This window comes from Lissotriton vulgaris, chromosome 2_1 (genome assembly GCF_964263255.1).
Source record: "Lissotriton vulgaris chromosome 2_1, aLisVul1.2, whole genome shotgun sequence".
Lineage (NCBI taxonomy): Eukaryota > Metazoa > Chordata > Amphibia > Caudata > Salamandridae > Lissotriton > Lissotriton vulgaris.
Window position 1 is genome coordinate 1,166,554,334 of NC_141687.1, and position 22,976 is coordinate 1,166,577,309.

Here is a 22,976-nt window from a genome sequence, read left to right on the forward strand (position 1 = left end):
CCAACCGGAGGCCGTGCACCTGCTGGGGGCCCCCAAATACGCTTTCCGACATGGTTTCCATGTCAGACAGACCGGCATGGGAACCATGTCGAAAACCGTCATCGTAATCTCAAGGGCAGAAAGGCCTGCCCTTGAGATTACTTGCCGGATTCCGTCTGGCGGGCAGGCTCTCTGAGCCTGTAGGAAGCCAGCCGGAATGACCGGTTGTATTCCTTTCTGACTGCCTCCATCAAAATTATGCGGTCGGAAAGGAGTCCGACCGGCCCATTGATCCGTTGGTCGGAGCCTTCCGAGACGCATCGTAATCGGCCCCTTAGTGTTTATTTATAATATTGAAATTAGCCGTTGTAGATGTGCTGATTTTGAATTAAATATCAAGCACATTATTTTTATTTATCAGTCTTCTTTTCCATGTTTTTTGACTGATGTATAAAAATAACTTGTTTAACATTTTTTTTTAATTCTTAAGTTATGGTGTTGTATACCTTCGTTAAGGGTTGATGGCCAATGTGTAGGTAGCTGGGTATTTTATAATAGGATTTTGGAAATGTATTCTAAGCAGTATAATGCTTACTGTTTATAAAGATTCTAACTTTTCATTGTAGCATGTCATACATTCCACGGTTTTGTTGACTTATTTTAGGTTTCATTTGGGTTACTTGTTGCTCAATTCTTAGTTGTTGGTAGCTTTGTTCTATGTCGGACTTCTATGAATCAGTAGAGCATAGTCTGCATTCTCCCTAGTGTGTCCTGGAATGCCTTGTGCCAACGTTCTGCTGCAGCATTGTTGGTCTTGGCTTGGGCCCTTGAGCAGTCATAGACATTCCACCACGATATTTGGAATTTGTGGTGTCTTCATTTTTGTGACTCAATGGTGTTTTCTACTATATTATGTCATTGATTCGTTTTAGTAGACATGCTCCACGACATTCTACCATGGTCTTTTGAATTTAGGTTGGCGTCTGCCTCCAGAGTGGTGCAGTTTGCCAGACCAATGTCTTCAAAGTAGTCTATTAGAGAACTTAGTTTTTTTATTGTTTTGTTGGTAAAATTGACTTTCTATAAGTATGCTGCAATGGTTAACTCCCTCTGTTACAATGACAAAAGCTAGTACAATTAGTTTTTTCTATTTCAAAGGCAAACTGTCTCTTTATTGCATATTTGACAGTCAGGGACAGATTACGAAGTCCGCCCGTCACCACCTCGTAAACGGAACCAACTGGACTTCCGGTCCTGATTAAGATGCGACCGAACTCTGTTTGGTCACATTCCGACATTTCCCTATGGGAGCATGTGTTACAGCCGTAAACCGGCCATAGTACATGCTCCCATATAGAAATGGAAGGTGGTGTTAATCCCTGCACCCAGTGGTAGGCACCCCAACGTGCCTGCCACAAGGTGAAAGGATTAACAGGGGAGTCTCCTAGGTGCCCCCTCATCCCCCAAGCGAAATCCTCGCCCACTAGAGGGCCCTACTAGTGGCCCCCAAACACGCTTTCCGACTAAGTTTCCATGTCGGAAAGGCCGGCATGGAAACTCTGCAGAAAACTGTGCATCATAATCCCAAGGGCAGAAAGGCCGCTCTTTGGGATTACGGCTGGCCTCTGACTGGCCGCCAGGCTCCTTGAGCCCATCGGAAGCCAGTCGGAATGACCGGCCGGATTCAGTTCCAATCAGCCTGTCAAAATTGAAACCGAAGGTCAGAGGCTTTCCGACAGCCATTTTAAGAAGCCCCTTAGTGCAGATTATTGGAGATATCTCCAAATGCTTGGATTAAAACGCTAGAAACAGCCTTAAATGGCTGTGTGTGTACATTTTAGTGTGCTTTACGGTTATTTTTATTGGTTGGGGTTCTTTTTGTTTGATTTTGTTGATCAGTTATTACCTTTTATGATGGATGCTAATTAATCTTTCCGTTTTAATGTGAAATATATATATTTTTTTCTTATTTTGTATGTATTTTTTATTATACAATTTTTGTTTACTAATGTATATTTTTTATATTAGGCTTACTGTATTTTATTTTTGGTAATTATTTGATGTTTTAAAATGTATTTAATTTTTGTTAAAGTTTATTTTATTCTGAAATTCAAATAATGTATTTAGACAGTTTATTGATTTCTGTAGAATTCAATTTTGTTTCTTGTTTAAAGTAAAATAGAGTTATAATATTATTTAGTAATATTTGGCTTATTTTGCAATACTGTTCAAGTTGATATTGCGTGGTTCAATATTTTTGACATTTTATATTTTTATTTAAAGGCACACTGTCTTTTGTTATTTGTGGTTTTGATATTAGTACAAATATATATTTTTATGGCAATATTTTTATAATTGATATTTGTGTTAAGTAAAGAGGTGTGCTATTTTTCGAAACAATATTTTTTTCTGATATTTTTGTGAATCTAGGTTTGTATTATTGCTCTTTTCTTTAAGCAATGTTGTAGAGCAGCTGTGCGGTATGTTAAAAAAGCATGAGGGGGCAAGCCATGTGAGGGAGGTGGAGGGGAGGAGGGAGAAGCAGTAACGGATGGCAGAAGGGGGTAAGCAACACAAAGGAGGCACAGGGGAGAGGGCTGGGAGAAGCAACAAGGGTAGGGGGAAAGCAACATGAGGGAAGTGCAGTGAGGGGGAGGGAGCAGCAATAACAGACAGTGGGAGGAGGGGATATGGGAAAAGCAGAATGAGGCAGGTGCATGGAAGGAAGGAGTGATCACCAGATGGGGCAGCTACACCGAGGAGTGGGTGAGAGGAGAAAGAAGCTTCACAAACTGGGGATAGTGGAAGAAGAAATAGTACCTGATCACAGTGTGAGCAGTGGCTGGGTATCAATTCGTTTGAATCAGTCTGTAGTTGGCCCCCACTCCACAGAAATTAAAGCAAGTGGCCCTTGACGTGTGCTTGCTAATTAGGCGGAAGCAAAGAAGTGTGACATTGAAGCGAACGAATGGTAAGCAATGAGCGGGCTCCAAGCCCTTTATTCTAAACAATATGTCTCGCAAGCGAGAGCACATGCAGCGCATGCTCTGTCACAGGCTCAACATAAAAATAAGCTTCCAGTTGAACTCATAATGGAAAGTCGGCATTCAACCGCCTCACAAACACAAAACTGAAGGTTCTCAGTATCGTTACAGTCATATTCTTGCAACCAGAGCATTCTACAGAAAGAGGAAGAGAGTGAGGGAGAAGTGTCGGCGTCAGGATTTCCCTGCTCTCTCCAACCCTGTGCTGCTTATATGAATGCAGAGGACTACTGTTCTGCACATGACACAGAACTGAACTGCAATTACAAATTTGAGTGGCCTTCACTTCAAAGGGGGCCCTTCCTCAGGGAGTTAGTTTATAGCTTCTTCACACCTCCACAGAGAGACAAAACCCTGGAATGAAGGGGTGCAGACCTCCGTCTTCAACAAGCTCAACAGAACAGCTAAGTCTTGCTTCTGATTGTTCTGCAATTGGGGCCCTGAAAAGCCAGAGCCACCCACATGGTGGAGGCTGCGGGCCTTGTGTTACTTCCCTACAAGTAGATGATCCACCCTTCTCATATGAGAGACACAATTATATATACATAAGTGCCTGGATGAGGGGGTCTCCTGGTAAATATGATGGTACAACCCCTTGCTTGGTGCGAATGCATGGTAACCCATTCTTTGGTGAGAGCCCTTGGTAACTTTTTAGTAGGCAATGTCAGCTAGGGATGATTTATCAACATTGTGTGCCAGTGCAAAGTCATAAATAGAGATAAAAACTGATGCAATGTATTGAGGAAGTATCTACTTTCCATCACAGAACATTTTTGGGGCTGGAAAGTAGCTCTAAACGTAACATAAATAAGGTTTTGTGTGGCTTTACATTCCTTGTGTTAAGCTTTTTGTACTATGGTGAAAAAGTAGGTGCAAGGCACTATTCAGTTTGGAAAATCACCAGTGCTGGGTGAAAAAGAGCATCAGTGCCATAACTTATTAGATATCCTCCTAACAAAACACATGGTTTCTGTGCTAGATTGTGCTATAAATTAGTAAGTCTAGTGTCCGGTTGCTGAGACAAGTGACAAGGGACTCACTGATTATTATAGTGAGTTCTTGTAAGAATGCTGCGTGGTAGCTGTACATAACACATACATTAGTATTAATAGTTAATATTATAGTTGCCTGCAATTGGTTTAGGCACTTCTCAGTGAGATCACATTGGGATGGCTGTGTCATTTCGTTATCACAATATGAACACCACAAGCTCTCGCATCTAAAAGGTAGTCATTAAAGGGAATTAGCAAGGCACCCTACCCTACATTAGAGATGCGCATGCCATGTACAGAAGATAAAATAAATGGGGAAATCCCGCTCTATGAGGTAGCAATGGAAAAAACACACCACAGCAGTGGTGAAGGGAACCCCCCCTCACTCTAGGAGTTTAAGCAGGCGTGTTGATGACACTAGAAACGCAGATGAGTTATTCGTGAGTCTGTTCTGTCTGCATTTTTGCTGACAAAAGCTCTTAAAACAAAGTAGTGAAAACCAAAACAGAGGTGAGGGGTGCAAAGCCAGTTATAGTAAAGGATGCCCAGAAGGAGAAATTATGTGAAAGAGAGAGAGAGGGTAGGAAGAAAGAGTGAAAGGGAGGAAATTTGGAAAGAAGCAGAAGTAAAAAGGATGCAAATATGGATCAAGGGTGAAAGGCTTGATGGATGGGAGGATGAAACGATATTTGTGTGGGTGTGTGAAAGCAAGAATGGGTGGAATGATATGCTGGATGAATGGGTGGACGGATGGATGGATCGAAAAAAGGGTGAAAGGATGAGAGGGTGTATTGATAAACAGAGGGTGAAATCAATCAATCAATCAATACATTTTTAGAGCGCGCTACTCACCCGTAGGGGTCTCAAGGCACTGGGGAGGGGGGGGGGGGGAGAGCCAGGTCTTGAGGTGTTTCTTGAATGTGAGGTGGTCCTGGGTCAGTCGTAGGTGGGCTCGGAGGGAGTTCCACGTCTTGGCTGCCAGGTAGGAGAATGATCTTCCTCCGGAAGTGGTTCTACGGATCCGTGGGACGGTGGCAAGGGCAAGGCTGGCGGAGCAGAGTTTGCATGTTGGAGTGTAGAACGTGAGGCGGTTGTTGAGGTATTTGGGACCTATGTCGTGGAGCGCTTTGTGTGCATGGGTGAGGAGCCTGAGTGTGATCCTTTTGTTGATGGGGAGCCAGTGCAGGTCTCTCAGGTGGGCTGATATGTGGCTGCGGTGGGGATGTCGCGGATGAGTCATGTGGATGCGTTCTGTATGCGTTGAAGTCTTTTCTGAAGTTTGTCTGTGGTTCCTGCGTATAGGGTGTTCCTGTAGTCTAGTCGGCTGGTGACGAGGGCCTGGGTGACCGTCTTTCTAGTTCCGGTAGGGATCCACCGGAAGATCTTACGGAGCATGCGCAGGATGTTGAAGCATGATGATGAGATGGCGTTGACTTGCTTGGTCATCGTGAGAAAGGAGTCCAGGATGAATCCCAGTTTGCGTGCGTGGTCAGTGGGTGTCGGTGCGGTGCCCAGTTCTGTGGGCCACCAGGAGTCGTCCCAAGCAGATGGGGATGGTCTGAGGATGAGGACCTCCGTTTTGTCTGAGTTCAGTTTCAGACAGCTGAGTTTCATCCATTCAGCGACGTTTTTCATTCCTTCCTGGAGGTTGAGTTTGGCGGTGGCTGGGTCTGTGGTGAGGGAGAGTATCAGCTGGGTGTCGTCGGCGTATGAGATGATGTTGAGGTTGTGTTTGCGTGCGATGGTGGCGAGGGGGCTCATGTAGATATTGAAGAGGGTTGGACTGAGCGATGAGCCTTGGGGTACGCCGCAGATGATCTCGGTGACGGCGGTGCAGAAGGGAGGGAGGAGGACTCTCTGGGTTCTGTCGGAGAGGAACAATGTGATCTAGTTCAGGGCTTTACCTTGGATCCCGGTGTTGTGGAGGCGGGTTATTAGGGTACGGTGTCAGACTGTATCAAAGGCGGCTGAGAGGTCTATGAAGATGAGGGCGGTTGTTTCCCCGTTGACAAGTAGGGTCCTGATGTCGTCGTGGCTGCGATGAGGGCGGTCTCAGTGCTGTGGTTGGCTCAAAATCCGGACTGGGATGGGTCGAGGGATCCATTGGCCTTGAGGAATGCGGTCTGTTGTTTATTGACGATCTTCTCAATAACTTTTGCAGGGAACGGAAGAAGAGAGATGGGGCGGAGTTTTTTTAGGTCTTTAGGGTCCGCTGTGGGTTTCTTCAGTAGAGCTTTGATCTCTGCGTGCTTTCAGCTCTCTGTGAAGGTGGCGGACGCGAGGGAGTTGTTTATGACGTTCCGAAGGTGGGGAGCGATGATGGTGTAGGCTTTGTTGAAGATGTGGTGAGGGCATGGGTCGGAAGGATGGCGAAGTGGATGGTGTTCATAGCGTGGGCGGTGTCTTTGGTGCTGATGGGAGTCCAAGCGCTGAGGGTGGTTGTCGGGTGCGTTAGCTCGGTGGCTGGGGGCGGAGTCTGGGCGCTGAAGCTGTTGTGGATATCGGCGATCTTGCAGTGAAAGAACGTAGAGAGGGAATTGCAGAGATCTTGCGATGGTGTGATGTCGTTGCTGTTGGCGTTGGGATTGGAGAGCTCTTTTACGATGCTGAAGAGTTCCTTGCTGTTGTGTGTGTTGTCCTCCAGCCGCTCTTTGAACAATGTCTTTTTGGTGGTGCGGATCAGCTGGTGGTGTTTGCGGGTGGCGTTCTTGAGGGCTGTCATGTTTTCTGTCGTCTGTTCGCGGCGCCAGGTTTTCTCGAGGGTTCGGCAGGATTTCTTCCATTCTTTGAGGTCGTTGGTGAACCATGTTTTTTTCCTGTTGCCGGGCTTGCCAGGAGGGTTTTTCAGTGGGGGGAGGGCGTCGGCGCAGTTGACGATCCACTGTGTGAGGTTGCGGGCTGCCTCATTGGTGTCGGTGGTGTTGATTGGTGGGTTCTGTCTCAGTGATGTGGTTAGCTGGTCAGCGGTGACTTTGCTCCAGAATCTACGGGGGATCTGTTGCGGGCGGTGGTGGGATGTGGTCTTCTTAAAGGTGAAGTGGATGCAGCTGTGGTCGGTCAAGTGTAGTCCGGTGGAGTGGCTGAAGGCAACGTGGCTGCCGGCAGAGAAGATGGGGTCAAGCGTGTGGCCGGCGTAGTGGGTAGGGGTGTTCACCAGTTGCTTGAGTCCGAGGTTGTCGAGGTTGTCGAGCAGGGTGGTGGCGCTCTCCAGGTGGAAGTTCAGGTCCCCTAGGAGGATGTAGTCTGATGAGGCGAGGGCATGTGGGCTGATGAAGTTGGCGATGGCTTCACTGAATTGTGTGCGTGGGCCCGGGGGTCTGTAGACGAGGGTTCCTCTGAGGGTGGTCTTGGGGTCGGTGTGGATCTGGAAGTGTAGGTGGTGGCGGTGGTGAGGGCATCTTCAGAGTTGGTCATGACGTCGATGGTGTTCCTGTGGATGATGGCGATTCCTCCTCCGGTTTGGTTGACGCGGTCCTTTCGGGTGATCTTGTAGCCGTCCGGGATGGCTATGGCAATGTCGGGGGCTGAGGAGGCGTTCATCCAGGTTTCTGTGAGGAAGGCAACGTCTTGTGCTGTTGTGTTGAGGAGGTCCCAGAGTTCGACGGCATGCTTGTGGACGGAGCGGATGTTGAGCAGGATGCACTTGAGGTGGTTGTTGTTGTTGCCTGGTCCAGGTGGTGGGGTGTAGGTTCGACGCAGGTGAATTTGTAGATTTGGCAGGAGAAGGGTCCGTGGGTGCGCTTCGGAGTCGCTTGGGGCACCAGGGGGGGCGGGGCCACAGGGAGGCAGCGGCGGGAAGCGCGAGGGAGGGGAGCGGGTGGGGGGCAGGGGGGGAGGGCACAGGGCACTAGAGGCGACAGTGGCAAAAGAAGCAACAATCAGAGGCAGAAAAACAGTAAACAGTGGCAAAAGGAGAAACAGTCAGAGAAAGAAGAACAAGCATTTACAATGCAATGGTCTCGGCAATATTATAGGTAGAGCTATTGGTATTGCTCATTATTTTTTTTATCTTTTTTGTATCCCTAAATAAATGGCATTGTCATTTCTATCGGCATTAGCTTTTTTTGCATATGTGATACCTATTGCATTAGCAGAGAGAGAGTGAGGTAGTGAGAGAGAGTGAGGTAGATAGAGAGTGAGGTAGTGAAAGAGTGAGGGAGGGAGAGGGATGTTGTGAGGTAGTGATATAAGCATAGAGTGATGTAGTGAGAGAGAGAGAGGTAGTGAAAGAGAGTGAAAGTGAGTTATGTTATTCTAAACTTTTTAAGCGCACAGACACCCAGGGGTTTCATGGTGAGTTAGTGAGATAGAAAGAGTGAGGTAGTGAGATAGAGAGTGATTGAGGTAGTGAGTTAGAGAGAGAGAGTGAAGTTGTGAGCTAGAGGGTGAGGTAGTAAGAGAGTGAGGTAGTAAGAGAGTGAGGTAGTGATGTTTTGAGAGAGAGAAGTTGTGAGATAGTGAGGTAGTGAGATAGAGTGGTGTAGTGAGGTAGAGAGAGTTATGTAATGAGAGAGAGGTAGATAGAGTGAGGTAGTGAGAGACAGAGACTGAGGTAGTGAAAGAGTGAGGTAGAGGGATGTTCTGAGGTAGTGAGATAGAAACAGGGAGTGAGTTTGTGAGGTAGTGAGAGAGAGAGTGAGGTAGTGAAAGAGAGTGAAAGTGACTTAGTGAGATAGAAAGAGAGAGTGAGGTAGTGAGATAGAGAGAGAGTGAAGTTGTGAGGTAGTGAGATAGAGTGAGTTAGTGAGGGAGTGATGTAGTGAATTTTTGAGGGAGTGAGTCGTGATATACTGAAGTAGTGAGAGTGAGATTGAGATAGAAATAGAGTGAGCTAGTGAGATAGAGAGAGAGTGAGATAGAGAGTAAAGTTGTGAGGTAGTTGTGAGCCAAAAAGAGGGAGGGATAAAGCAGCCCTGGTTGTAATGCAGTGGTTGTAATGCATTCCTATATGAGCCACAGTATTGCCGCCTGATTGTCTGACTTTATATAAACTCTGCAGAAATAATCTGAAAACAAAGGGGAACTTATAGTAAGGCATTCGTGGCTCAGTTTGTTAGTCACCAACAGACTGCTTTGTAGATAGATGACAGGGTTAAGGGACCTGTTGCACAGATCTAGTCTAGCTGCAGTAAGCTTCAGGGCACTGTACTGGGGAGGTATGTCCAGCGTTAATGGACTTGCTCTGGTACCACGTTTGAAACAACACAAAACAGGGTCAGACTGCCCTCAATGATTAAAGAGAGCAGGAATGTCAAATATGCCAAACCCAGAACAGACTGTAGAAAAAACCAGAATACGTTTAATATACAATCAGATCTGATCTGAAAGTGTATTCATACAAACAAATATTTATTTAAGAGGAGAACAGTGCTCTCTCGTTTTCACAAGAATTGGACCAGTGGCATAACACAAAACCATGTGTCCCCGCAGCATAATATACGAGGAGGGGCCCCCAGCATCCCATATCTGAAAGATAGTCATAGGCTTTCAGGGGAATGGGGAATCCCTGAAGGATGGGGGCCTCCAGCCCCCCGCCCCTGAATGGAATATACGGATTACATTTATAAGCTTTCCCGGGACACCTCTGCCTTTCCGAACTGTTAAGAATGCGCAGCACGTTTCAACCACGTGTTGTGTCTCCTTGAACCATAAGATCCTCTTAAAGCGTGTTTACAGAACGGGTTTTTAAATCATGTGTAGATATAACACGCGTAGCTGTAACTTGCTGTCCTGAAAATGATGGCGCTGCAAGGGATTTAACACAGAACAGATGGGTGATGCAGAAACTATTGTGCAAGCACATTCCTGTCGGTGTTCACTGCTGCACGCTTGAGTTAATATGGCCACGAGTCCTGCAGGGTGGCAGGCTGATGCAACTCGCCGGACTGAGTGGCTTGAACAATAACGTATAAAGGCTACTCTGTGCCATGACGTGCCAGGCTTTAAGACTGGTCCAGGTCTTCTCCGTTTCAGTGCAGGCTTTGTTTACACAATCCGGAGCGAGGCTAGCACCGCCCACATCTTTGCTGATTGGCCACTGTCGTTGTTGATAAACACTGCAGATCCCCACGAGAAGGTAGCACTATGGGAATTTGCACCATGTTGTCATAATAGTGCATTTCTCCCTGCAATTGTTTCTGACTGTTACTAGGCACTGATCGACATGAGATTCGTGTGAAAACGAGTTTAACGCTATAGAATAGCTACAATAATAAATGCGGTTAAATAAGCGCAGTGTGTACTTGTGCTACACATTGTCATTTCTTATTTGTACCTTCCAGGGCTGGCCTCGTGTGGCCCAACGAGCTGTGGTGTCCCATCTGGCTCCAGGCTCATCCAGCCCGACATGAAGATAGAAACGCAAAGTGCCGGTTGTATACCCTTTCAACTGAACACGCATGACTGCCTGTGTCAAAACTCCTGGCACTTTGTGATCTTAAATCCAGACTGTCACCAGCAGGGGCTCGAGGGACACTGCCTTTAATCCAGACGCAATTACATTTGTTAATTGTACTGGCTTGTTTTTAGTATTTCATGTGTGCCTCAAGTGGTCGGTGAGCGGGAATATCAATTTTTGTTGTTAATAATATAACAATAGAGCACCAGAGCACCTATCGATGAACAGTGCATGGGGTGAAAAAGTCATGTGGTACAATATTTAACTCTTGCTTTCTTTTGCATCCTCGTTTGCTTCTTCGGACACCAACTTCCACAAACTCTTAGCACCGTTACTGGCCTTTGCAATACACTCTACTGAAAGGTGTCTCTGCAGTCTCCTCCCCCACTCCATTGATGTTTTATGAATGGCGAGGAATTCACACAGACTCTCGTACAACATTTCTTGGTCAGAGCGGGGAGTAAAGGGTTAGATGCCGTGAGACCCTCGCGGTTGAGTAGTCGTGCTTCATAACAATCCTGATTGATTGAGAAGTCCAGCCACTGGCTGCCATTTCCCGAGCGCGCCGGCCATAGCCCCGCCTCCGGAATAATGTTCTAATTTGAAGAAAAATTGTGCAAATCCATTTGAATCCTCAGCTCTCTAAAACAGAATGAAGCAAGGACATTGCAGTGTTTTGGGTTCTTAAAAAAGCAATGACTCGCATCGCGACAAATATCTACTTTTCCGTCGTGAGACCCTCGCGGTTGAGTAGTCGTGCTTCATAACAATCCTGATTGATTGAGAAGTCCAGCCACTGCCTGCCATTTCCCGAGCGCGCCGGCCATAGCCCCGCCTCCGGAATAATGTTCTAATTTGAAGAAAAATTGTGCAAATCCATTTGAATCCTCAGCTCTCTAAAACAGAATGAAGCAAGGACATTGCAGTGTTTTGGGTTCTTAAAAAAGCAATGACTCGCATCGCGACAAATATCTACTTTTCCGTCTTTTTGACAGGCTTACGATTTGTTGTGGATAAGATGCGAAAGTTTCATTATTTTAACCCGCCAGGCTTGAACACAAAACACTGGCATCATTTACTCATGCAAAAAAAAAACTGCTGTCGGATCAGCATCGCTGCTTTGTGCAAAAGACCCGTGGGAAATGCTTAGAGCTGCAGCAGAGGGAGGGGGAGGGGGAAGCGAGAGCGCGACGGAGGAGGGCAGAGGGAAGGGAGGAGGCGAGCGGAGCCGAGCAGCTCCTAGGGAGGAGTGAAGAAGTGGACCAAATGCGGTCCGATGTGATTTTTAGCACGACGGAGGAGAGCTGCGGGGGTGGGGGGGGTGGGGGGGAGGGAGGCGAGAGCGCGACGAGGAGGGCAGAGGGAAGGGAGGAGAGGAGCGAAGCCGAGCAGCTTCTAGGGAGGCGAGCAGCTCCAAAAACACCACCATGTTTCTCCGAGGCAAGGAGAAAATGCCTTGGAGAAACGCACGGCCATTTTCGGATTTGGGGGCGTGTTTTGCTGTCCTGAGTGACGGACAACGTCACGAGCTAAAGAACAGCAAAAATGACGCCCCCAAATCCGAAAAAGACGGGGCTTGTTTGGAATGACTCACTTCTCTTCCAATGGCTGGCCTCTGTTTAGGAAGCCAGCCAATGAAAGCGAACGGAGCTGAGAGGCGGGTCTAAACTGCCCTACTACACAGCATAAGATCTCTTTACATCCGGTTTTGCCTTCGGCAAAACCGGATATACCTCGACCTAAAAATTATATAAAGGGGGCATGAAGAGCTGTTCAAAGCTACCTGCATACTGAAAGTCTTAAATATGTGCATCTGTCTCTCACACTTCATTTATCTCGCTGCATCCCAATACATGATAACCGCATCTTGGTTGTCCTCGCACACAACATGGAAACAATTCCCACATAAGATCAAAACAAAGACCACATCCTTCCAACTATACATCCTACAATGTGTAGGGTGCTACCCGGGGAACATCCTTTAAAATGATCCCGGAATCATGGAGTGCCTTTACAGTGCTAGCAATAGACCAAACGTGTCATTGCCATGCATTATTTTAGAACGCAAGTTGTTACAACGACTTGCTTTAGGGGAGCCCATTTGTGGTGTGGGGTTGACGTTTAAGTACAACACCTTCCCTATGTTGCGCAGACTGAAGTTGGAATAGTAAATGATACTATTCAAAGTCCACTGCTTCCCTAAGGCAAGTTGTTGTAAAGACTTGCGTGCTAACTGAATGCTGCATTACAAAACAATACAACAGCCTGTGGGTGACGGGCCAAATCTGGCGCAGCCGGGGGGATGTAGCGCCAAGTCTGGAGCAGCCGATATTGGGTACACGCATGGAGCAACTAAGTACCAAATCGAAGATGCCTGGTGGTGGTGCCTAGTATGGAATAGCCCGGAGGGAAGGAGGCCAAGTCTGAAGCAGCCTACCAAGTCGTCTTGTGAAGTTTGGAGAAGTTGTGGTGGTGCCACTTCTGAAGCAGCATTTGGGGTACCAGGTCCGGTGCAGCCTAGGTGCGAGGGGTGAAAGTACGGGGCAGCCTGGGGGTGTCAGGTACGGAGCAGCCTGGGGGTGTCAGGTACGGAGCAGCCTGCGGGTGTCAGGTACGGAGCAGCCTGCGGGTGTCAGGTACGGAGCAGCCTATGTAGTGTGTGATGTGGTATGGAACAGCATGGGAGGTGTCCGGTATGGCGCAATCTGAAAATTGTCACGAATAGTGATGAGACGGAAGCAACCGCGGTTCGAGTTATGTAGCAGTTAGGAAGGTTAAAGTCAGAAGTATTATGGAAGGTGAAAAGTGTAAAGCCGGCTGGAAGAAGCAAAGTATAAAGAAGCATCTAGAATTTATATCTGAAGTATGGGTGTACCGTCTGAGGCTGTGACTTAAGAAGCTACACAAAGGTGTCAGACATGAATGGATCTGGGCTGTCATGTGAACGTGGGAGTAAACTAGGAAGCGCTGAGTATTCGTTGGGGAGCTGCCCTGGATTCGGGCAGAGCGGGTTGGGATCAAATAGGAAGTAGAGAGGTGTTTTATAGGTAGGAGATTCAGGGTGAAAATAAACTAAAAGCTCAGGAGTCCCTTCCAGTGTTTACAACCAAGGAAACTAGGGGCGCCCTTTCCTCTTGCCACCATTCTCCCACCTTCCTGCTTTCCCCTACCTGCAGCCGCCTCGGCCTCTCCCAGGCTCTGGGCTACAAACTCCGGCTCCACTGCTTCCTGCGGACGCGCACCGGCATAGTACCGTGACGTGTTTCCGCCTCCCCCAACTTGCAGCCGTAAGGGCCGTGCGGAGTCCGTTATAGATAAAATACCAACTTCAGAAGCCTGTTGGAAAAAGCACAACGAGCAAAAGAAAGAGGCCCTATACAAGCCACGCCCACTAAAGAATGGAAACGGATGGAAGCATGGGCAGGAAGAAACATGATAGGGGTAATGGAAGTATGAAACGGGGAAGAGGAGAAGATGTCCGATCAGCATCGCTGCTTTGTGCAAAAGACCCGTGGGAAATGCTTAGAGCTGCAGCAGAGGGAGGGGGAGGGGGAAGCGAGAGCGCGACGGAGGAGGGCAGAGGGAAGGGAGGAGGCGAGCGGAGCCGAGCAGCTCCTAGGGAGGAGTGAAGAAGTGGACCAAAAGCGGTCCGATGTGATTTTTAGCACGACGGAGGAGAGCTGCGGGGGTGGGGGGGGTGGGGGGGAGGGAGGCGAGAGCGCGACGAGGAGGGCAGAGGGAAGGGAGGAGAGGAGCGAAGCCGAGCAGCTTCTAGGGAGGCGAGCAGCTCCAAAAACACCACCACGTTTCTCCGAGGCAAGGAGAAAATGCCTTGGAGAAACGCACGGCCATTTTCGGATTTGGGGGCGTGTTTTGCTGTCCTGAGTGACGGACAACGTCACGAGCTAAAGAACAGCAAAAATGACGCCCCCAAATCCGAAAAAGACGGGGCTTGTTTGGAATGACTCGCTTCTCTTCCAATGGCTGGCCTCTGTTTAGGAAGCCAGCCAATGAAAGCGAACGGAGCTGAGAGGCGGGTCTAAACTGCCCTACTACACAGCATAAGATCTCTTTACATCCGGTTTTGCCTTCGGCAAAACCGGATATACCTCGACCTAAAAAAGGACGGCAACATTCATAGGCAACCAGGCGAGGACACAGCGGGACAGGGGCACAGGGGGGACCGTGTGGCGGCTGAGGGGGGCGACCTACCTGGAGACAGGGTCAAAGGTTGCTGAAATGATAGGTGGAATTAAAAGAATGTATGACAACGTCTGGAGGTGTGAGTGAAGGGTGGATGGAAGATTAATAACGACAGGGCAGATGGATAGAATGGTAAAAGAAGGATGGAATGGTGAAAGGATGGACTGATGCATGAAAAGATGGATGATAGATCAATGGCTAAAAGGATTGAAAGAAGGCTAAATGGATTGAAAGAAGGCCGAAAGAGAGGAGAGATAAAGGGCCCTCTTCTACGGTGGGCAGAGTTTACTCGTTTCACTACCTGATGACACCCGAGGTACAGATCGAAGTGGGGAGAGGGTATTTTCTGGCTACTCCCTTGCACCACAGCATCCCTGAGAACAGTAATCTGAGCCTTAAAAAAACTAAAATAAAAAATCATGTTCATTTTTACAAATTAATTAGTATACATGAACATGTTGATTTCCAGATCCCTTGCACCACAGCATCCCTGGGAACAGTAATCTGAGCCCTAAAAAACGAAAATAAAAAAATCATGTTCATTTTTACAATTTTATTAGCATACATGAATATGTTCTGCGGATTACCTGAACAAATCCAAAAGGAAAGTTTTTGTCTGTCTGTCCCTCAGAGCCTTCATGAAAAGCTGCTCGCCAATCTTCAATCATAGCAGGGAAAGTACAGTTATACAAATCCGTGTTTAATTCTGTATTTTGTTCGCCTACAAGAAATACCAAGATAAACAAAGATTTAAAAAGAATATTTAGAGTGTGATAACTTGATATTCCAAAGGAGAACCTAAATTCATTTGACGTTTTTTGTACAGCATTATCATACCTCGTAAGGGGTAGTAAGTGCAGTATAAATACAATTACAGTATGTGAAATAAAACTGCTTCTTTGCGCTTTTTTTAGGGATGTGTTGATTATCATCTTAGTTAATAACTAAACAGAAGCAAGACGTGTTACATACATCAAAAGCATACAGGAAGCATTCCAGGATCCAATCAACAATACAACGAATACATGATAAAATAATTCAAGGTCAGAGTCAATACGGGTACTATTTAGCATAAAGGTTTATCAACATTTTACTGCATTTATATAGTGCTTCATGCCGCTGCTGAGACACCGAAAAGCATTCGCACATGAATACCAAACATCTCTACCGCGGGATGCTTGGTGCAAAACGTGTTCAACTGCAGTGTGCAAAAAACACACAAAGAAACTACCGGTCTAGGAACAGCGAGACAAGGACCGACAAAGAGGCCAATGTGTCTGGGTCAAAGAAAATACCTATTCACAAAATAAAGGAATCCCATCAGCCCACCGTAGTGGCCATTCTCATCATCTGGGATTGTCTCTTGGTTGCAAAGCTAATGCAACCGAAAGTGCTAGATGTAAAAACTAAACTTGGTTCAAAACCCAGTGATCGGTAGAGCCAAAACTTTGTTTCTTTAAGAGTGGTGCTGATGATTTGCACCACTCTTAAAGAAACAAAGTTTTGGCTCTACCCATCACTGGGTTTTGAACCAAGCTTAGCCACTACGGTGGGCTGATGGGATTCCTTTATTTTGTGTGTTTTTTCAGATTTTAGTGTGGTGAATAGAATACTGCCTGGTCTTTAAATATGAATCCCTAGGACCCTTTGTAAAGAATTTGTTATTTTATTTTGAACTGCAGTGTGCCCCATGTGGATTCGGTTAGGTTTCCTGCATGTCACTAGAGTGGTCCTATCTTGTCCTACGTTATATCTCTTAGGCATATATTAAAGGAAATGGAAAGACCGATAGAACACGTGCCCTTCACAGTAACTGACTGCTCAATGACTTGAGCAGGTAGCTACACAATCCGCTCATGTGCAACTTATGAGTAGTCTGTGGCGTGGACTGAATACAGGCAGTCAGAGAAGAAGGTCTATATAATTGTACAGAGTGAGTTGTGACTGATGCACTGAATACAGCCAGCCATGGTTAATGATCTCGAGTTCACCAGCAGAGAGAAGCAGTGGCCAATGGGAGGTCACTGGTTGCAGGCAGCCAGAGTACAGCTTATAGGGTCCTGAAACAAAAGGAGTGTAGCCCATTGGCATTGATGGGATGCAAGCAGGCTTAATAAAAGGCCTATTGGGTCAACCCAGGGGTGGACCACAGCACGCACTGGTTACAGACGGCAAGCACTGGAGCGCATGGGTCCACCCTGAGAACAACAGTGGAGTGGTCTAGGGGATGCACTAGATAGAGTCGGCTCTCATAAATGCCCTAGAAAGAAAGTCAAACAGAAGCAACAGAGGAGCAGTCCACAGCATGCAGTTGATGCAGCAGCCATTAGAACTGATCTAAACAGTCATTTCAGGAGCAACGAAGAGAAACATAAATGAATGCAAAGGAGAAATGGAGTCAGAGTTAGTACTCTTTGGCTAACAAGACGAGGAAATGGGGCTATTTTGCTGGCATGGGCGGTGGTAACAGAACATTTTTCAGAGTGGGACACTGACTTGCATCTTTAGCTTCATTCACATGGAAATGGTCTTGTTTGTGTCACCCACGTGTGTAGAAAGCTGTAAATGGAGTGTGGCTCTGGCCACAGAGGAATATAGTGTGATTACCTGTACCAGAGTGGAACCTAAGATGGATGGCTGGAAAGAGCCCCAGGCAGCAATGTGAACTGTAGGGATTCTCCCCAGTACCTCGGAGGTCCTTCGACATGTGCAAGCCATGAGAGTGCTGAGGGTAGGTGACAGTGTCCCCTTTTGTGGTGTAGGGAAAACAGTTGCTCTCCACACGCTTCATTCTTTCCCAGAAGTAACAGCCACACTAGGTTAAGTGGTGGTTAAACGGAGAAACCTCTACCTCTTTCTGCCTTTATTTTGGGTCTTTCCTAAAAGGAGACTCCCACTCCACCCTTTCTTTCTGCTGACACGGCAAGACAGAGACCAGTCTGGTAGAACTATGAGTAAAGCAAACACTCTCTGTAACCATCCCAGAGGCAGACATGTGGAATAGGCTAACTCAGCCTGCAGCCATAGTCTAAGTATGAGAGAAACTATTAGCCAGAGTGCTAATATTTCATTAACTGAAACCAGGGCTCTCATAGCAGTGGATACCAAAAATCTGCAGGTTTGGGGCTGGAGGCTGCCAACCTCCCTTCACCAGGTACGGGATCAGAAATGTTCTGCAACTTGCCAAGAAAAGTGCTGCCCGAGGCCTGCCTTGTAGAAAGGAGCTGAGCGACATTTGAGGAAGTACCCATGCATGAAGATGCGGTTTTGAAAAAATAGGACTGCTAGACGCTACAGCAGCCAGTTGGAGTGCAGTCCGTCCAGGCAAGGATCTGTGCTGCCCGACGGAGGGACTTGTGACCCAAGGACATGCTCAGAAGCTGAAGGACCTGTGATGGCTCGGCATTCACGGAGATCATCCTCCAATGGTCTTGTCACCCCTATAATGAGCTAAAGTGCCTATGACTGTGTCGCACCTGAAGAACCGTGACCACACTTCAGTGATCACAGAAGCACAAAGTGCCTAGAGAAGATGGGCACTACTGAAAGATTGAATTCTACATCAGTGGATCTCCCGGACCTCTTTTAGATCACTGCTGCAACTTAGAGGGTGGGTTATCCTCACTTCGTTAATGGTGGTTAGGTCTGACTTGACAGCACAAATGTTTGCCAGGTCTATGTGATCAAACTGGAAAAGAGATTTCAGGAGTACTATAGAGAGGGGTTGTGGCTCTATCCATATGTTGTTGGACAGGACTACGTGTTTCGATTGGGCAGGAGTAGTGTGCTTCCACAGGAAAATGTTGTACCGTCCAAGAGCTCTAATCATTTGTCAGTCAAGTTGCAGTGGCTAGAGCTCTTTAACAAGCCTAACTGTTGTGTTATGATAGAGCTTGACCTTTAGTTCGAACACATGCCACTGCAATGCTATATGTTGCTTAGATAATTATATAATTATGGTGTTTGTTTATAGCTGGGAGCAGCACGATTAGGTGCAGTTGTCTGAGACGCCCGATATTTTCTTGGCGGCATATTAGGGGAACTACATGTCCCAGCGCTATAGCGCTGCAGACGGCAGAATAAAAGAAGGGAGCGCGTTAGCTCGCGAGACTCCTTCTGCTCTCTTGAGGCGAAAAGCTGGGAGATAGTTTCATGTGTAGTAGCTTTTAAAATTGTTTGATCTTTCATTTACCTTTCCTTTCTTTGCGCCGCAACCAGAACTGGAATTGTAGTTTTAATTGATGACACTTTAGCAGTAACCTACATAGAACTTCCTGACAGGCGCTGCCGATTAGGTGCAGTTGTCTGAGACGCCCAATATTTTCTTGGCGGCCATATTAGGGTAACTACAGGTCCCAGCGCTCTAGCGCTGCAGACGGCAGAATAAAAGAAGGGAGCGCGTTAGCTCGCGAGACTCCTTCTGCTCTCCTGAGGCGGAAAGCCGGGAGATAGTTTCATGTGTAGTAGCTTTTAAAATTGTTTGATCTTTCATTTACCTTTCCTTTCTTTGCGCCGCAACCAGAACTGGAATTGTAGTTTTAATTGATGCCACTTTAGCAGTAACCTACATAGAACTTCCCGATAGACGCTTCCGATTAGGTGAAGTTGTCTGAGACGCCCGATATTTTCTTGGCGGCCATATTAGGAGAACTACAGGTCCCAGCGCTCTAGCGCTGCAGACGGCAGAATAAAAGAAGAAGGCCATGCTATCGAGCAGCGGACGCGAGCAGCGGGCGCGCCGTTGTCGCGCCGTTGTCGCGCCGAAGTCAAGCCAAAGTCCAGCCCGTCTGCGCTCGTCCGCGCTAAGGACGGGCCAGGGGCCAGACTTACTGCCCAGGTAACTACTAATTACCAGCTGTCTAGAGAATATATATTATCATTCAACAAACATTCTAAGTACTGTCATCAGGCTCTTAATGTTGATACTTGGGCAGGCCCTATAAGCTGCCGGGGATGCAAGCACCTACTAGAACCATACCAAAGAGTGATAGAGAAAGGAACACATAGAACTTTAATCGGGGGCCTTATTAACGCACGCTCTATGTGCAAGAACGCACTACATATACATGATCTCATCTTAGAAAATGACTTAGACTGTCTGTTAGTCACGGAAACATGGCTTAGAGACTGGTCTAATCCCGATATAGTACATGCTTTGCCTCCAGGCTTCCTCATTCAGAGGCTGGATAGATCGCTTCAGCGAGGGGGGGGGGCTGGCAATTATCTATCGAGATTCCCTAAAATGCAGTAAAATAGAATGATCAGACATCAAAGGAGCAGAAAGCCTTGGATTTAGTATTCAGGTTCATGATTCTTTCACCTTTACAGGGGCACTTATATATCGCCCCCCAGGACAACCGACACAGTTTTTAGAAAGTATGGGGGAAGTCCTGACTACCCTGACTATAAAATCTGCCAAGCTCTGCAGGCTCTGAGGTGGGCGTGTGCGTACATTTGGAGCGTGTGAATAGCGTTCTATCGCGGCAGCTGAGTACGCCGTCGGGTGATGTTTGGAGCGTGTGAACAGCGTTCTATCGCAGCGGCTGAGTACGCCGTCGGGTGATGTAGACGCGGCGTGTGGCGTCTCAGTGCATCACGCCGTGTTGTGGATGCAGAGCTCGGGCACGATGTGCACGGCAGGACGGCAAGAGGCACATATCGCTGTGGCAGACTGTGAGGCCAGAACTTCAGAGCAGGTACACACGCGTCGGCGCCTGCACATATCGCTGGGGCGCATTCTGGTTGCAGACAGGACGGCAAGAGCCACATATCGCTGGGCCGCATTCTAATTGCACACATGTCTGTCATCCCCGGACAACGTCAGGACGGGCCGCTAGTCATCTATAAAGTTGAAGAGGCAGAGACACTGATCTAGGTAATGCTGATTTGTGCAATTTTTAATACCACTACAGTTCTAATATGCACTACTAGTCCGCTCTTCTGTATACGGGGCTCCATGATAGAGTGTTAGATAATTTAATCCCAAATAATCAAAGTGTCTTTTTTTCCCTAAAACTGTGTCCACCATCTTCAATTCGTCTCTATAGGACTTGTGAGGGCTGAATACCATATATTTGGTTTTAGATGTATTTATTTCCACGCCTCACAAATTACAGACGTTCAGAAACTCATTACGTACATTTTTCAAACCCACTGGTGCTCTTGATATTGGAGAGTCATCAACGAATTGAAGCCCTAGGACTTTTGAACCATCAAGTTTAAGGAAATCATCATCACATTCATTTAGGTAACAAAATACATCATTAATGTACAATGAAAACAAAGTGGGAGCTAACATGTAGCTTCGGTGTAAACATCTGCAAATTTCGTGCCCATTACTGTAGGGGGCAGGAAAATCACTGTACAGTTTCAGATCCTCTAACAGAGCCACCTGGGTATCACACCCTCTTACAAAATCCATCTTTGCTTAACAGTAGGAATTGAATTCCTATACACGCATACCGGGCCTTCTCATTCATGGCTGTATTTAGGCATGTTTTTCTGGATTTGCCAGACATCAATGGGCGCTATCTAGGCTCCACCAGAATGTAAGTAGGGAATTTCAATGGCTCCAACACTGAGCACCAACGCATACATCTCTATTTCTACAAAATTCTAAAATAAAGTCGGTCAATTTTACAAATCAGCTATTAAACTCTTTTCCAGCATCTGCCCAAACATCAGATCTTTTCGAAAGCAAGTGAACACCACTCCTCTTTCTACAAGTGTTGTCTTGTGGACGGCTAAGCCAACAGCCTTCCTTCCTCCCCCTTCTTCCTTAATGCTACTGGTCCTCCCAGCAACCTCTGGTGCATGAGAATGTTATAAACAAAGATAAAGATAAGTAAAATAAACAGTTTCGTACCTTGATACCAAATGGCTCCTTTCATCGTCATGTTTAGGAGTGGGTGAATCATTGCATTCCAGAGAATAGAATAAATGTGAGGCCCATAGTAGTTGTAGTCGTAGTAGTCATAGTCACTTGAATGTCTCTTTTTCCTTAAAAGGTAAATATATGAACATCATTATGGCGTTATGTATCTTATCCAAAAGGATACGCATCAGAGCCTTTGAAAATCCATCTATCCTAAATGTTCATTCATGTTTACTACCTTAACATCTTACTATCAGAACATCTTAAGAATACAAGTGGTGCAGATTACTTAAGAAATATATTAAATACACATTTATATACAAGACGCATAACATTTTGCTTTGGTGTATATATTTTCGTTAAAACATTATGACTGTACTTATACATATGAAAAATCAGAATTGCAACATCTATAACTCGAATCTTCCCTTCGGTGTTTAAGGTATATTTCTGTATAGCTGGGTGATATGTTGAAAGGATGTTTGTCCCATTAGGCACAAGTTATATGAAGCACAGCACATCAATGTATCTCTCTGAGCTGAAGTTCTTTTCGAGGATCAACAGTTAGAAACAGCGCAGGTCGTCGAATATACTAAATTGCCTGGGTTTTGGAGAAGAGGGGGGCAGTTCTCTGGCAAGGCAAAGCATTCAAATGATGAATCATCTCTTTGAAAAATCTGCAGTTCTTTCAGTAAAAGTCGCAGCAAAGAATTAAGAGTAGTTAGAAAGACAATCAGTTTCAGACGACTTCTTGCAAACTTTAGTTTGTCTGTTCACAAGAGGTCCTTTCTAGGAGTGTGTGGGGAGCCGATGCAAGCTTGTTCGGCCTCGGTCCAGCTGTGTGGTCAGTTCACAATGGCACTTAAATCTTTTAGGTTCTACTAAGCAGCCATGCAGACCGAACGAATAAGCAAGTGTTATAGCTTAATGCAGAGCGCCATTTTCTCTTTTACGCTTGCCTCCCTCCATTCACCTGCAAAATATGTGCATGTTATAGTTCATGTTAGAGAAGATAGTAGCTCGCATGTCTCGATTAGAGTAATTATACAGCTTGAGTGATTGTCTCTCCTACAAGCAATACAAGAGCAAGCAACCTGTCATAGCTTGATGTTGTTTCTGCTTTTTTTTAGGTCTGGTGTTACCCAAGTCTTTTTGATTGTAATAATGTTATATAAATAATACACTTACTTATAGGAGCTTTGAGACAGCCCTTTGCATCCATTGGTCTATAGCTGTGTCATTCACATTGTATATCTGCTGACTAAAGCACGGGTCAGTAAGTCAGTCCTCCAGTCACTGGATAACTTCCTGTGAATGACTGCTTTTGCTCTTTCACATGGAGCACATCCTCAAACAAAACAGTACAAGGGACTACTGTGGCAATTCGTTCTTTTTTTAGACCATTTTTTCAGTACAAGAGACTACTGTGGCAATTCGTTCTTTTTTGAGACCATACAAATATATATATATTCACTGAAAAAACCATA

The 22,976-nt window shown here is 46.3% G+C and overlaps 1 protein-coding gene across 1 annotated transcript in view; it reads right to left on the reverse strand.

Moving 5' to 3' along the window:
- The window catches only part of LOC147731747 (sialate O-acetylesterase-like), a 382,423-nt gene that overhangs the window by 92,548 nt on the left and 266,899 nt on the right, over positions 1–22,976 (reverse strand). Inside the window, exons 7-8 of the mRNA XM_086956866.1 lie at positions 21,481–21,614; positions 15,203–15,336 (exon numbers count right to left, since the gene is read on the reverse strand). Of these exons, the coding sequence (XP_086812992.1) occupies positions 15,203–15,336; positions 21,481–21,614 (268 nt within the window). The remainder of the gene's footprint in view (positions 1–15,202; positions 15,337–21,480; positions 21,615–22,976) is intronic.